This window comes from Gracilinanus agilis, chromosome 1, assembly GCF_016433145.1.
Source record: "Gracilinanus agilis isolate LMUSP501 chromosome 1, AgileGrace, whole genome shotgun sequence".
NCBI lineage: Eukaryota > Metazoa > Chordata > Mammalia > Didelphimorphia > Didelphidae > Gracilinanus > Gracilinanus agilis.
This window is the reverse complement of record NC_058130.1, coordinates 626,776,432-626,792,376: the sequence shown is the minus strand read 5'-3', so window position 1 is coordinate 626,792,376 and position 15,945 is coordinate 626,776,432. Positions and strand designations below refer to the sequence as shown.

The following is a 15,945-nucleotide window of genomic DNA, read 5'->3' as shown; positions in this document are numbered from 1 at the left end:
TTCTGGACTACTTATCCAATGTAGGAGGCTGTGACCATTATTAGAAATCTTTCAGGGAGCTGTAAAAAATAGAAGGAAAAAAATGTAGCTAGTCTGACATTCATTCTTGGGGGTGGCCTACATTTATTTTCTGTTCACATCTCGCTTGGTGTCCCATCTAACCAAATCAGATTAGAGAGCTTGTCTTCTCCTTTCTCTATGGCTTTATCAACACTTTCTCATGACCAGAAATGGCCTCCCTCCACATCTCTACTTGTTAAAATCCTCCCTTCTTTTTAAATGTAAGTTCAGGATCAATCTCCTCCAAGAAACCTTCCCAAATGCCCTCAGCAAAAGCTTTCTTCCTTTCCTCATATCTCCCAAGCAGTCTGTTTGGACCTCTCCTAGATACTTAGTACATTACAATTTGTCTAATCTTCTTTTCCTGCTAGATTTTACTCTCCTAACAGGCAATGGCCATGCATGGATGGTTTCATTTTTGTATCCCAGGCACCAAGCATAGCATACTAGTGAGGGTAATATACATTTAATTAATGTGAATTGAATTGAAGTAAAAAAAAGTGCAGAGGGTTTTTTAAAGTCAGATATTAGTTGCAGGGATTCTTAAACTGGGGGTCCATGAATTTTAAAAAATATATATATTGATAACTTTCAATTCATTTAGTTTGCTTTGTAATCCTACGAATTTTATTTTATTCATTTAAAAACATTATTCTCAGAAAGGGTCAATAGGGTAACTGGATTTCCAAAAGGATCCATGACACAAACAAAGGGTTTAGAGGCCCTGCTCTTAAAGGTAGAACACCGATTAAAGATTTGTGCTAGTGACCCACACTTAAAAATACCCAAGTTAATCAGTTTACTCTTTCCACGATCCCTAATATGTGGTAACAGAGCTGATTATCTCAGGCCAATCCTAATTACTTTCCTTAAAAACAAATTCAGTAATATCTTTTGCACAGTGTTCCAAACTATAAATATATTTACATATATATGTATATATATTCATAATTCATGTTATTCCTTTTGCTTCTATCCTCACTCCTCATGAAAGAAAAATCAATATTTACTGATATACCATTATTTGGGAAAACCCTGGGGATCAAATATCTACCTCTCCTCTTTTCCCGCTCAACTTCATCCCCTTCTCCCCTGCCCAAAAAACCTCCATATTCCAAAAAATATATATAACAAATCTTGGGCTCAATCTGTAAGGAACTTTAGAAAGCATCTATTCCAGAGGTCTTTAACCTGGGTGTAATTATCAATATCAACATCATTATTTTCATCAACCTCTAAATGAAATTTAACATTTCTTTCAATTATGCAAGTAAGGAACAAAACATTATTCCAGGACAGGATCCTTAAACTTTACCCACCTGCCAAAGGTATATATACTCTCTGATCTAATCCAGTCTCCCCCCCCCTTTTTTTTAACTGGAAAATGAGTTTCAGAAAAAGAAAGGTGACGTGTAAGGTCAAATAAGTTAAAAAATAGTAGTCAAGTTGAGACTTTAATCCAGTCTTCTGGGTTCTAAACATAGAGTCAGGACAGTCTATTTTTAAGCTACTATTCTAATTTGATAAGTTTCTTTCATTGACCTTCAGACACATGCCAGAGTATAAAATGTGTCTGTTATCAAAAGATTCAGAAATGCTAGGTTCTAGAACTTTGCAGCTGATAAAGTACTTGATAACTTAGCTTTAACAGATATGATCATTACATTGTCTTTCAGCTGAAAATGTTTGATTCAAACAATGATGGAAAGTTGGAATTAACTGAAATGGCAAGGTAAGTTTAAGAACTCTGCAAATGTAGTTTCATATCAACTGTCACTTTAAATTTAAAAAAAAAAACTAACATCACAATTTTTTAACCCAAAGGTTGTTACCAGTACAAGAGAATTTCCTGCTTAAATTTCAGGTATATGAATTTTAAATAGCATTTTTCTTGTTAAAAGTGAAATCTGTAGAGTTTTCAAATGAACAATATTAACTTTTCATAGCAGTAGTGCAATAATCTCTGGTTTCTTAATGTAATATTTTATCTAACATTTCTCATGTTTTCTAGGGAGTCAAAATGTGTGGGAAAGAGTTCAATAAAGCTTTTGAGTTATATGATCAGGTAAATTGTCTTTACTATTTTATTTTTTGATTGTCGAGAAACATTTTGAAAATGTACATAAGTAAATAATCTGTGGTTCACAGATTAAAAGATATAAAGATTAAAAAAAAAATAAACAAGCAAGCCCCTTGTGGTTTTTCAAGGGTTTCTTATTAGATTTCTTTGGGTTGTTTTTTTTTTCATTTTCTTCCTTCCCCTTTGTTAATACTCTCTAAGTTCTAGTCCCAGTGCTTTCACTATACTGCTGAGATGCAGGACAAATAACTTAATGTCCTTGCTATCGAGTGTTTTTTATCTATTCTACCTACCTTCCAGAGCTCATAGGTCTATATATTTCAATTGTCTTGGTAAACCTTAGCTCATATTATTGTGGATAATCTAATGTTGACTACCTATTTGCTTTTTTTCCTTCCTTTCAGGATGGCAATGGATACATAGATGAAAATGAATTGGATGCTTTACTGAAAGATCTTTGTGAAAAGAATAAGCAGGTATTTTATCCACTGATTATCCTGGTTCTTTAAAGAGACTTTTTCAAGCCTCACTCAAGTCCACTCAGTTAAAATAAAGTACCAAGATGCAATTCCTAGATAAACATTATTACTAGAAATATATTTATAAATCTGGAGATGAACCCTAGAAGCTAATTTCTATTCTAAATGTGTTGAGCTGTTGCTCTGACAACATATGAGTTCATCAATAGCTTTAGGGCAATCATCCTCCAAGAACCCCTTCCCAAAGCCTGTTGTCTCTGAGACCCTTTAAGAGGATCTACAAAGTCAAAACTATTTTCATCTAATATAGTAATTATAGATATAAACTAGAAAATAAAATCTCCTTGGGAGGCCTCAATCATTGTTTTAAAATTAAAGAATAGAAACGAAAAAGTTTGAGAATCACTGGTATAAGGAAATAATTCTTGCTAGTTAGTTCTATTTATAAAAAGATAGAGTATAATTTCCCTTTAAATGGATTGTTTAAAAAAAGTTGTCTTCACTTTTCATTTAACTTGATAGGGTTTCATTAGCTTTGAGGATTGTGTGGATTGATAAAGAAATTATGTGTTCTCTAAATAGGATCTGGACGTTAATAACATTTCAGCATACAAAAAAAGCATCATGGCTTTGTCGGATGGTGGCAAGCTGTACCGAACAGATCTGGCTCTCATCCTCTGTGCTGGTGATAACTAGAGATCCACAATCATATACAGTCAGTCACTAGTGATACCTTGGATCTATATGATAACTGTGCACTATAAGGGAGTAGGCTGTACTTTCTTTTATATCTGTAAATTTACCTGCATATAGATAATTATCCAGGATGTGTGGCACATTCTTTTCAGTCTGTTTCTATACTGTTTGTAATGTACAGTTTTTGTAACTCTATGATCAATCGATAAGAAGAATGTCTCTGTCTGGGTCAGTCTGTAAATTCAATAAAACCACCTAAAACTGCTCTTGCTTTCTGAAATATAGCTGGACAAGATTTCAAAAAGAAAAAAAAAAGCTTCTTAGGGCTATTCTGTGAAAATTATCCTCTGTCGTTTCAATCCATGTTTCTCTCCAAATAGAAGCATTGTGTACAATAGACCAGGCAGCCTTATTTTAGGAGAGATCACAGGTCTGACACACATAGAATTTATAGGCCATATCCACAATTATGGGGAGGAAAATGCTCTTAGAGCTAAATTATTCCCTAAAACATAAATATCTAGAAAAACTAATTACTTGTAATTTAGCCATAGTGAAAAAGGAATTTATCAACACATATATTCTGTGGCATAGAATCCATGATGACACTACATTTATTCAGTACAATGAACACTTATGAAAATAAAAGAAATGTCAGTAAATCTTTATTAATTACCTAAAATGCATCAGGCACTGGGCTAAGCACTGGGAATACAAAAAAAAGGGGGACAAAAGATGGTCCCTGCCCTCAAATAACTTATAATCTAATAGGAGAGTTTGTGCCAGGCAATGTTAGATGCTAGCGATGAAAATATAAAATTTAAAACAGACCCTGCCTCAAGGAATTTACAGTCTACTGGAATGTATACTCTATTTATGTTGTTCTGAAATATCCACCCACATAAAGCTTTCCATCAAACTCTTGATCCCAGTTAATTTTGTGATGAGGTGAGCAAAGGCAGCAATTGGGCAGCAACATGGATCTGTCTCATTCTGTATATGTATTTCTCATCAAGCCTACCATCAAAGAAGATGAACTTAATCCATTTTCTAAACTATTTTCACATGTTGCAGATTATAATTATTCTAGTAAACTGCTGTTTTTACACCATAGTCTGTGTAACTTGTAATTAAATTTAATATACTAAGTACTCTGGTGTCTAGTTTTCCATATTTCCTGTACTTCCTTCATCTAAAAATGGTATCATCTTCACCAAATGTCTCTATTTCCTCTGAAAATATTTCCTAGCTCTAACAATTATTTTACTAAATATCTGAATTTTAATTAAAGATTAATGTTAAAAAAAAAGATGGTTAAATGTTAACTTGTCAATATCCTGGTTTATGCCATGGGCTCTGTATTCCATTGTGTGAAATTAGCATTCAAAATAGTCTGAGTTCTACTTGTATATTGTGCTTAACAAGAGTAAAATATTGATATCTGAGAGGAAGATTTCTTTCCTTTCAATTATCTTATTAACAAAATGAACTTCACTAGCATATTCTTCTACCCATAACTGGTTTACAATATCACTATAACACTAACTGGACCAATCTCTGGTGGTTACTGTTGGACTTCCTAACAGCATCTGCTTTTTGATTCTCTAATCATGAGACAGGTCTAATGAAAGGATCAAGAAAGCTGTTTATAGAGAAAAAATAAAGATGTATATGCAGAGAAGACAGGCAATGATGACTCTGAATTTCATACATTTCAACTGATTATTTTTCCCTTTGTCTAAAGGAAGCAAAATGGGTGTGCTGTTACTCAGTGGATAAAAAGGTAAAGAGATCAACCAAGAGATATCATTCACTCAACTGTTTAAATGAATTATAGTTAAGCTTTGTTCTTGGTATGTATATGAACACACTAAATTTAGGCTGATTTTAATTATTAAGAACAAATAAAGGGGGGAAACGGCTTCATCTTGTAGTTTTGTTCCTTCTATAAAGTGTCCGACTTTCTATGATCAATCTAGAATGATATTTTATTCCTCTAGCCCAAAAGATTTAAATAAACTAAAATCTCTCCTCTATGTTCATTGAATAAGTACTTGTGAAAATTTATAGGAAAGTAATTTCAACAATCCAAACTGGAAACATCGTTTCAAAATGATATATTAAAATAGTATCTTCTCCAGAATACTACAAAAGGACTCTATTTATTCCAACTCTCAACCTAAAAAACTTATTGAAAACCTCAAGCATTTCAACAGTTGAGAAAATTAGAGGACTGATACCTAAATAGTTCTGTGCAGATACCCATTGGGCAATACGGTACTGTGGAAAATGCAATTACAGACAAGCCAATAAGCATTTATTAAGCACCAACTATGCACCAGGATTATGTTAAAGGCTGGAGATAAAAAAGAAAGGCAAAAACTGTCCTTGTCCCCGAGTTCACATTCTAATAGGGAAAACAACATGCAAACAACTATTTACAAAGTGAATATATAGTAACCAGGAAACTTATACAGAGGGAAAATTGAATATAATCACAAAGAGAAGTCTGTGGCATTAAGAGAAACCTTGCAGGAAGTAGGATTTTAGCAAGTGACCTAACCTCTCTGGGCTCCAGTTTCATCATCTGCAAAATGAAAATTCAACTATTTGGCTTCTGAGGTCCTTTGCAAGTCTACATCAATGATCTTATGGTATTTGTCCATAATGGTAGGGTTCTTAACTTTTCTTTAATGTCATCAAGTCCTTTGGTATTTCTGTGAAACTAATGGATTCCTCAGAATAATAGTGTTGTTTTAATTCCTAATTGGAATAAATGCTAAATTTCTGTTAAAAATTAGTGTAAATTAGAATTTTTTTTCCTACCAAGTTCACAAACCCCCTGAAATCTATTTACAGATCCCCAAGAGATAAGGGGATCACCTGCATCATAGACTCCTCTTATTGGAACTTTAGCAAATATTGTAAATTTTAACTGATTCAGTATTCCAAATGGTCCTAACCCAGTGAGGTATAATGTCAATGCCAACTAGTAAAGACAAGACCATTGTTTCTCTATTCATGAGCTCATCAACTTTGTGGATTAGCCATAACCTTCTCCCTTCCACTGCAAAGTTGGATCCAGACTGCTAAAAGCACCAAGTCTGAGGCTTTAGAAATTAGGACAGATACAAAGGAGAATAATTTCTGAGTGTGTTCATGTCTCCATGACTGTCTCACTACCTGTGTATTTCTGACTTGTATTCCAAAAATCAAATTCAAATGAATTTTTTTAATTCTGCTGTTCTTTTATTAAATCCAAACCTCTGTCCTCAGAGTTAGCAAGAAAAAATGGAACCATATAGTTAACATAAAAGATTGATATATATATATATATATACATATGTATATATATATATATACATATACATACCTACACATAATTCCTTTATAGTGGACTAAAACGAAATTTGTTAGTTACTAATAATCCTATATTTCCACCTATCTCTTCTTTTAAAAAAATTAAGACAACTCCCCATATGTTAAAAAACATACCAAGAAGTATCTGTTCCTCTTATTTATCTCCTATTCACATCAGGTAAATTCAATAGTAAGAAACCATATTCAGAAACGAGCTAATAAACCTATTGTTTTGCCAGGATTTGTGTTTACCACTATCTAGCAAGGAATATCTAATAGATGCCTTTCATCCAACCAAAACAAAAGGAAAGAGGCAATTAGGTATTTAGAAATGGAACCAATTATTTTTTCTAGCTTAATCCTAAAAAGTCTCAATTCTGATTAATAAGATGTGATATTATTTTTAAATTTAAGATTAATTCACTGGAGATTTATATTTAAAGAATAAAAATAAAAGTAAATAGCAAACATGCATAGGATAAAGGATTTTTTAAAAAAATTCTTTGGATGGACCAGATGGGGGCTTTGGCATGGTTTTATGAGAAGCAACAATAATAAATTTTTCATCCCTTCTGAAACAGCCACATCAGATCATTTTCTACCTATTCTAAGGTTATTTGTGAAACTATTAAGTTAGTTTGTTGACAGGAGTAGCTAAAATCAAAGTGAAATTAGCTTTTGGAATTATTTGGATAAATTACACAGCTGAATAATATAGACATTCTCAGACTATTTATAAAAAATCCTAGGGTACACAATGGCTGTGATACCTAGAAAATACACTGTCTATTGTAAGATTAATTCCTAAGCAGCTTTCTGCAAAAGAAATATAGAGAGAGAAAAGGCTTCACATGTAAATGGAATTCTGGAATGAGGAAAAAAGACATAGCATAGCAAGGAATGAATGCTGCATTAAAATACAAGGTATATCATATGTAAAAATGACATGACAGAGGCAACATTCCACTATGGAAAGAGAAAGGACCACCAGACTCAACATGACACAGGTTCAAGCCTTTCCAGTCTTAACACCTCCTCCCATATGACCATGAACAACATAGTTAACATCTTAGGGTCCCACATAACTGTCTAAGAGAGGAGTTATTAACCTTTTCATGTCACAAACCCCTTTGGCAGAGTCTAGCAAAGCCTATGGATCCTTTCTCAGAATAATTATTTTAAATTAAATTAAACAAATGAAAATTAATTATATCAGATTGCAAAGGAAACCAATTATACTAAAAAACATATGAAACTTTTTTTTTCTCATCCAAGTTCATGACCCTCCAAAAACTATCAATGGACTTTTTTTTTTTAACCCTTAACTTCTGTGTATTGGTTCCTTGGTGGAAGAGTGGTAAGGGTGGGCAATGGGGGTCAAGTGACTTGCCCAGGGTCACACAGCTGGGAAGTGTCTGAGGCCGGATTTGAACCTAGGACCTCCTGTCTCTAGGCTGATATCAATGGACTTCTTACAGGTCTATCAACTACAACTCAAGAACCCCTGCTCTAAAACTAGATTACAGACTAGATAGATATTAATCTGCCTCATTAGAATGGGAGTTTCCTTACCTGGGAGCTACATATTATAATGAAATTTAAGATAAAAATATAAATGACAGCAGTTTGGCAAGACTCCATGCTAGAAAGCACTCAGATCCCATTCTAATTGCATATCTTACTTACGTTGTCAATGAATAAAGTGAATTATTTTGAATAAAAATCTATAGGACAATAGTCACAAGGGTTCCTAGAAAATTAATGTATTATAGGAATAATTAATACCCATTTTATTATATTCATGACCTCTGCTTTCTTATCTCAAGATTCTAATGGTCCCCAAATTTAAGGTAAAACTCCATAAAATGAAAGGTTTGCTCACTAATGATATAATGCTTAGGTTCAGAAAACCATTAGATAATATTACAGTAGAGTATACCAATGAAAAAGAAAAAATAGTACAGACCAAGATACCTATAAATAAGCTGTATCAGTACTTGTATCAACCACCAATAGGATCTATCTATCTGTCTATCCATCCATCTGTCCATCTGTCCATCTGTCCGTCCAGCTGTCTGTGTCTATCTATCCATCTACTATCCATCTATCTATCTTTCTACATACATAGATATCGCATTATGTAAACACAAATGGCATGTATATGCATCAATTTCTATGGTAATCAATAACATTTCAGAGTTCATTGTAAAAATTGTATTTTTAAGCTTCTGTTCGTGACCCATAGTAATAACACTCTAACATTAGCATCATAAGGAAATCTAATATTCTAAGTATTTTAATACTATTAATAGTTTTTCCAAGCCAGCCCCCAACCAACCCACTATAATCTTCCCCAAAGGCTAGTTTATATGTATTAATCACAAAGACCTTATTAAATTCTCACAGATTTACTCCAGGAAATAAAGAAATTTTACAACAAACCACATGATTATTGGGGAAGAGATTTGGGTTTTAATACCCACTAACTAGTTGGATAACCTTGAACTAGTCATTTAACTTCTCCAGGACTGTTGTCTCATCTGTGTAATGAAGGGGTTAGACAATGAGCTATAGAAATTCCAAGTATCACTGATAGTAATACTAGTAACAGTAATTCCTACTTGCACAAAACCATATTTAACTCTTAATTTTGTAAGAACCATACTCTTAGGAGAAATATGTAGTACCTTCTTTAAAAAAAAAAATCAGACCTATAATTTCATTAATGCTGGGAACTCCCAGTGGAGAAACTCCCTCTACTAATGCAGACTGACACATGTCCTGTAATTTTTACCTTACAGAGTCACTATGGATACTGAATGGCTTTTCCAAGGTCACAAAACTAGTGTGTGACAAAACAGGGCCTTGAACCCATGTCTTCCCAGGTCTTCTGACTCTAAGACCATTTCTGGCTACTTTGCTATGGTGCCTTCCATTTAGTATTTTCCCAATGTAAATAAAAGACATAATTAATAAATAATGAGGGTAAAGTTTTCATGTCATCATAACCAGAATTGCTTGCTATAAAGTACGGAGGGAAAAAAATGGTGATTTTGATTTGCCATTTCCATAAAAGGAGGTTTGTGTCCTTTCCCTAAACTACCCAGAAACTGAATCTATGACATTTGGCTTTCCATATACACATATAAGGCCACTCTCATTCTCAGGATAACAAGAACACATTATTCAAAGAGAACAGACTGGAATTAAACTTGACATTTAAACACCAATCTCTTATGACAAGATTTTTTTATTGGATTTGTTGCATAAAAAGATTTTTAAAAACGTAACCAAAGTTACCATTTATTTTACTCAAATGTTTTCCACAAGCAAAGGATTAAGATACTGACAGCTTTAGGAACCTTTTGTTTTCCGGATCATTTGTTCTAATAAAGCCCACTGCTCCTTGGGTACCTAGCATGGAAAAAAAATACAAATATATGTGATCCAGTAAAGATTTACTAAGATTTAGCAACATTTTTATGAATATCAGATCTGAGAAACAAACAATGTTACCTTATCTAACTTGTTGAATTCTCCTGCCAAGTAAACATGTTCTCCCCCATCAAATCTAATGACCTAGAAAAATAGTATGGAATAAAGTGAAAAGAATTCTTTGCATTCAACTTTTAAGATACTTTTCATTTCCTATTTTCTATCCTGTTTAGAAAACCCAAAAGAGTATACTCACTCAAAGTCTAAATCTTAAAAAGATTGTTTTGAGAGGTGGTGGAGGTGGTAGGAGTAGTGGTAACAACAACAATAATAATAATCTACATTTTAAAGTTTGCAAAGCACTTTAAAAGCTTTATTTCAACAATAATGATGATGATGATAATAACGATAATATGGATGATATTCTACTAATGTCCTACTCCATAACCTCACTGAGATACAGAAACGACCCCAGGCACTTGAATGCTGTGTCACCAAGTACTATGGCTGGATCCATCAGGTTAGAAAAGCTTCAGGTACAAATGGGTCCAGAAGCATGTTATATGTATGTTGTTCAGGGACTAACTATAACTACATTTGAATAGGGGCATCGTCAAAAGTTTGGACACTGGTTGATTTTTTTTTTTTTTGCTCCAGCCACTTGTAAAGATAGTCTATCAGAATGTGGAGGGAATGTTATCTGTAATGATAGAAAAGTCATCCACACTTGAGCAAAGTCTAGATCACAGACATCAGCATCGTCATCATAGCTAATGTTCACCTAATACCTGAAATATCAGTATGCATCATAATCACCTACATTTATATGGCATTTAATGCTATTAAAGTTTTTGTAACTATTTAATTATGAAAATTAAATTAATTTTAAATAAAAATAATGAAAATAAAAAATAAAATGAAAATCTAATTGTAAAAAATGAAAAGAAATATAAAAATGTGTAAATACATGTATGTATAAATATATGTGTGTATATGACTGTGCACACACATGTAAATATCTTACAAGTAGCATAACTAGAATTAAATGTCAGCTATTTTAAATGACAAAAAGCCAGAAACAATCAAGCATACAGATCCATTAATCCAGGAGGCAAAATCACTGCATAGGAAAACAGCAAGATTTGCAAGTTCTTCCACAGTCCCTAGTCGACCACAGGGAATTCTCTCAACCAATTCTTTTTCAAAAGCTCCAGTTGGGTCAAGGCGGCTAAAAGCACCCTTAGGAATGAAGAAAAACAAAGTTAGGATAAATAGTAGTAGGGAGGAGAAATGGAAAACAAACGAATAAATCAATGGCCACTTCACTTTAATAAGGGAATTAGCCAAATAAAAATAAGTAAACAAATAGATAATATATTCATAAACAAATAAATGAATGAATAAGCAAATAAGCAAATGGAGAAATAAATAAATGAGGCTACATGAATAGACTGCTCATTCTTTAAGACTAAAGCCCTGAAGAAAGAGTCAATCAAAGGTCAATTCTTTGATCTGTCTTAAACAGAAAATCATTAGATAAGTATATCCTCTATATCTGTTTCCCCACTTATAAAAAATGCCCATTTAAGAAACTTTAGAGATTTGTTGTAAGACTCAAAAGAGATCAGGCATGTGAATGTATTCTGAAAACTATACACTGATTCATATAATATGTATATAGTGGCTGTTATACATAGTAAGCACACAAAAAAATTCTTGGACATGCAGAAGATTTGCAAGAAGATATCTTTTCTTCTTTTATTGTTAAACATAAAAGCAGAAATGAGCCAATCACAAAAGAAAAAGAATCTCACCTAAAACCTGGGTAAAAGTCAGGAGGAGGACATAAATTTAGGGAATAATTTCTGAGTTCACTACATGGCAGAATGGGCCACAATAAAAGATAATTTTGTCTTGGTCAGTAAAAGCTATAGGTCTGTAGGATGCTGGAGCCCTGATGTCTGGGTGATGGTCATTATAGTAGCAATGATAAATGGAAAATATCAAGAAACATGAGGCATCTTAGAGTCCTTCTTGAATAATCACTTTTTCAGGAAGTGATAATAACAGTAGTAATATCTCAGTTATTTAGTGCTTTCAGGTTTACAAATAACCCTGAGAGGAAGCAAGTATTATTACTCTCAATTTAAAGATTAAGAAATATGAGGCTCAGAAAGGTTGAGATTGAGGACTAGCGCTGCACTAGTAATATTTAACAACTGTATCTCTGGGGAAAAAAATGTGTGCACAAAAAAACCGACAAAACAATAAATCATGCCTTGATTTGTAACATTTGCCGATTTCCAAGGTACAAAACTTCAAGCTGAAAATTTAACAATTGGCTCTCAAGAGGTCATTTAAGCTGGCCCCAGTGTAATCATGCTTAGGACTGCAGTATTAAAGTCCTAAAGGGACCCATTTTATAAATGAGAAAACTAAGGCCCAATGAGGTTAGGATTTACCCAAATTCATATAGCTAGTAAGTAAGCAGATTTAAACACAGTTTGAATATGTTTAATATGTTACTTTTAAGGCATTTCCTCCTGTGTAGTGAAGAAATCGATCAGACTAAATATATTACATTAGATTCTTATGAAATAAGAACAACTGGCTGAGACAAAGGAGTGAATCAAAATATGATAAACATGTGCTCCTAGCTGGATGTGGGGTGCATCTAACAACATTCAGTAAAAACATTTTTGACTAGAGAATGGTAGAGGGCTTTGGGCTGGCAAGTAAGGGAGAGATGGAAAACTGCCTAAACAGATGTGTGGAAAGCTCAGGACCAGAGAAAGAAAGAGCAGAGGTAGGAAAATAGCAGAAGGGAGGACCAGGGTCTAAGAACACAAAGGAAGAAGGAGAGGAAGGGAATACGTGTTTGTATGGCATTGCATACCCAGGCACTGTGCTAAGTGCTTTATGATGAATAATAATAATAATAGCTAATATTTCTATAGCACCTCTGTGCCAGGCATTGTGCTAAGTGCTTAATATATGTTATCTTTTTTGATCCATACAACACTGCAAGGCAGGTGCTGTTGACATAAACAGAGATTTAAGTGACTCACCCAGAGACACACAGCTAATAAATATCTGAGGCCAGATTTGAACTCAGGTTTCCTTGTCTATAAGTTCAGTACTCAATCCACCGAACCACCTAGCTGTCTCAATACGAGAAAAAGTAATAAAACTAATGCACAAAGTATGGGTAATAAAAAGGTTGATGATCTTCCTTATTGTGGTTTCAAGGCCCCCTCAGCAGTCTCCTCATTCTCTGACTACAACCCAACTTGCCAATGTTTCTTCTGAAAGGTGATATGAGGACTGAACACAGGAAGCTAGATGCAGTCAGACAACAGTAGACACACCCTTGATGTTATTCAACTGATGGAGTCTAAGTTTTGCATCCAATTTTTTTGGCAGTCAGCAAAATATTGACTCATACGGTGTTTTTTACCCAATTAGCTAAAACATGCAATTTTTCCCCTTCCTTTTCTTTTCTTTTTTAACATGAAATGCTTTGTAGTCATTTCTCCATCATCTTGTCTTGGTACAATTTGTTTCTTTAATACACATGAATTTTTTTTAATTTGTCCCTATTTTATCTCATTTTATTAAAACTGTTCTAGTATTTAAACCTAGTCATTTCTGGCACCCTAATTCTGTTTTGGAACCCTGATTACCCAACCTATTAGATATCTCTCTCAGGCTTGTGCCTTCTACAAGTTTGACAAACATACCTTCCATACCTTCACCGAAGTTACTATAAAAGTACTAGAATTTGACATAGGAAGGGTAAAGCATTCAAAATTAAGAAACTAGAGCAGGGTTCCTGACGTTTTTGTGTATGGCAGTATGGTGAAGTCTGGAGATCCTTTATCTATATATCTATATCTATATCTATGTGTGTGTGTGTATATATATATTTTTTAATCCCTCACCTTCCATGTTAGAATCAATACTGTGTATTGGTTCCAAAGCAGAAGAGTGGTAAGAGCTGGGCAATGGGGGTCAAGTGACTTGCCCAGGGTCACACAGCTAGGAAGTGTCTGAGGCCAGATCTGAATCTAGTACCTACCATCTCTAGGCCTGGTTCTCAACCCACTAAGCTACCCCAGTGGCCCCTGGAATATTTCTAAATACATAAAATAAAATATGCAGGAATTCCAAGGAAACCAATCATTTTGAAATGTAATTATCTAGGGGTTTTTTGTTGTTGTTGTTGTTGTTTTTAAGTTCACAGGCCTCAGTTGAAGAACTAGAGGAGAAAAACATGACAAAGGTCATTCAGATGAGGACCCCCTGAAATGTAAAGGGAGATGGCATTAGTGCAGTCCTAGGAAATACCAGCCGAACAGGAGGTGCTCTGAAATGAGGTGTGTGCGAAACAGATCACTACCTAACATGAAAGCATGATATTACAGCAAGGGAAGACGACAACCATCTGCCCATCTCTTGCTCTTCTTTTTTTGGGAAGATCAGAACGGCTGTTCAGTTTGTAACTCGGCTTAACAATCCCTTCATCCTGTAAAAGGCAGAGGCGCCGGTCAGGGGAATGGCACTTCTGAAGCAAACAGACCCACATGGAGGAATGGTGTGCTGCCGAGAATCTTTAAGGACAAAGATCAGTCCCTCGGGATTTGTGACACAGAAGAGAGAATAAAGCTATGAACAGCCTGACCAACTGACTAACACCCTAGAATTGGGCGGGCGGGGGCTAGAGTGGGGGGTGGGGGGGGGGGGAACAGATACCAAAGCGTTCAGAGAAAAGATAGGCAAAATCACATGGCCTACTATTTTGAAAATAAAAGATGTTCAAGAAAGATGAAAGGAACCTCTAACAAAAATGAAGACACAAACATAAAATATTCCAGTAAAGAGAAAAAAGGTTGATGAGAATGCACAGAAAACGTATCAAATCCACTCAAATTTTAACAAGAAATGTGTAGAAGCTGAATGCCTCATAATTCTGGCGATGAAGCTCGCCCTCGGAGAATAAACAGTGAAGAAATGTTCTTTCCTCCTTGTTTTGTCAGAGAAATAGGAGGAGACGTTATGGACATGGAATGTAGCCTACGCTGCTGGATCTGATTGCTGAGAAGTTTTGCTTCATTTTTGTCAAAAGGGAAAGCTCCTGGTTTTCATAGATGGTACACACTAATTTTTTTTTTAAAATTCTTACCTTTTCCTGTCTTAGAATCAATACTGTGTTGGTTCCAAGGAAGAAAATCAGTAAGGTCTAAGCAATGAGGGTTAAGAGACCTGTCCAGGGTCACACGGCTAAGAAGTGTCAAGGTCAGATTTGGACCCAGGACCTCCTGGCCTCTAGGTCTGGTGCTTTATCCACCAGGTTACCCAGCTGCCCCCAGGACACATTTATCAAATGTTCGTTGATTAACTGGTTAAAGGCTGAATACAAATAAAAAAAGATGATCAGAAAGCCAAAGTCTCAAATGAGCTGAAGGGAACAATGAATACCAACAACAACAAAATGGGTTTTTCTAGCTATGCCAGGTGCAAGATCAGAATGAAAGAAGAAATAAAGGTAGTGTGTTGAGTCATCCAGGCTCACAATCTAGGAGTCTCCCTCAACTCCACACTCTCTCACCCTCCAACAGCCAATCAATTGCCAAGTTCTGCCCTTTCTGCTTTGATAACATCCTTCAGACGCAGCACCCCTCTTTTCCTCTGACACTGCCACCACTTTGGTGCAAGCCGTGTTCACCTCATGCCCAGATTATTGCAATAGCTTGATGTTTGGTCTCCCTGCTTCAAATCTCTTCCCATTCCAGTCTTCTGGCATTTATGTGCCAGGCTTCTCTGTGCCAAGCACTG

The 15,945-nt window shown here is 34.8% G+C and overlaps 2 protein-coding genes across 3 annotated transcripts in view; one reads left to right on the top strand and one right to left on the bottom strand.

Moving 5' to 3' along the window:
• CALB1 (calbindin 1) overlaps positions 1-5,241 on the top strand; it is a 36,543-nt gene extending 31,302 nt beyond the window's left edge. For both annotated transcript variants that reach the window (XM_044658183.1, XM_044658182.1), the window contains 5 exons: positions 1,737-1,792; positions 1,885-1,924; positions 2,072-2,125; positions 2,545-2,616; positions 3,202-5,241. In XM_044658183.1, the coding sequence (XP_044514118.1) occupies positions 1,737-1,792; positions 1,885-1,924; positions 2,072-2,125; positions 2,545-2,616; positions 3,202-3,315 (336 nt within the window). In that variant the 3' untranslated portion in view covers positions 3,316-5,241. The remainder of the gene's footprint in view (positions 1-1,736; positions 1,793-1,884; positions 1,925-2,071; positions 2,126-2,544; positions 2,617-3,201) is intronic.
• A 4,673-nt stretch (positions 5,242-9,914) lies between these two features.
• DECR1 (2,4-dienoyl-CoA reductase 1) overlaps positions 9,915-15,945 on the bottom strand; it is a 61,329-nt gene continuing 55,298 nt past the window's right edge. The window contains exons 8-10 of the mRNA XM_044668376.1: positions 11,203-11,349; positions 10,192-10,254; positions 9,915-10,089 (exon numbers count right to left, since the gene is read on the bottom strand). Of these exons, the coding sequence (XP_044524311.1) occupies positions 10,030-10,089; positions 10,192-10,254; positions 11,203-11,349 (270 nt within the window). The 3' untranslated portion in view covers positions 9,915-10,029. The remainder of the gene's footprint in view (positions 10,090-10,191; positions 10,255-11,202; positions 11,350-15,945) is intronic.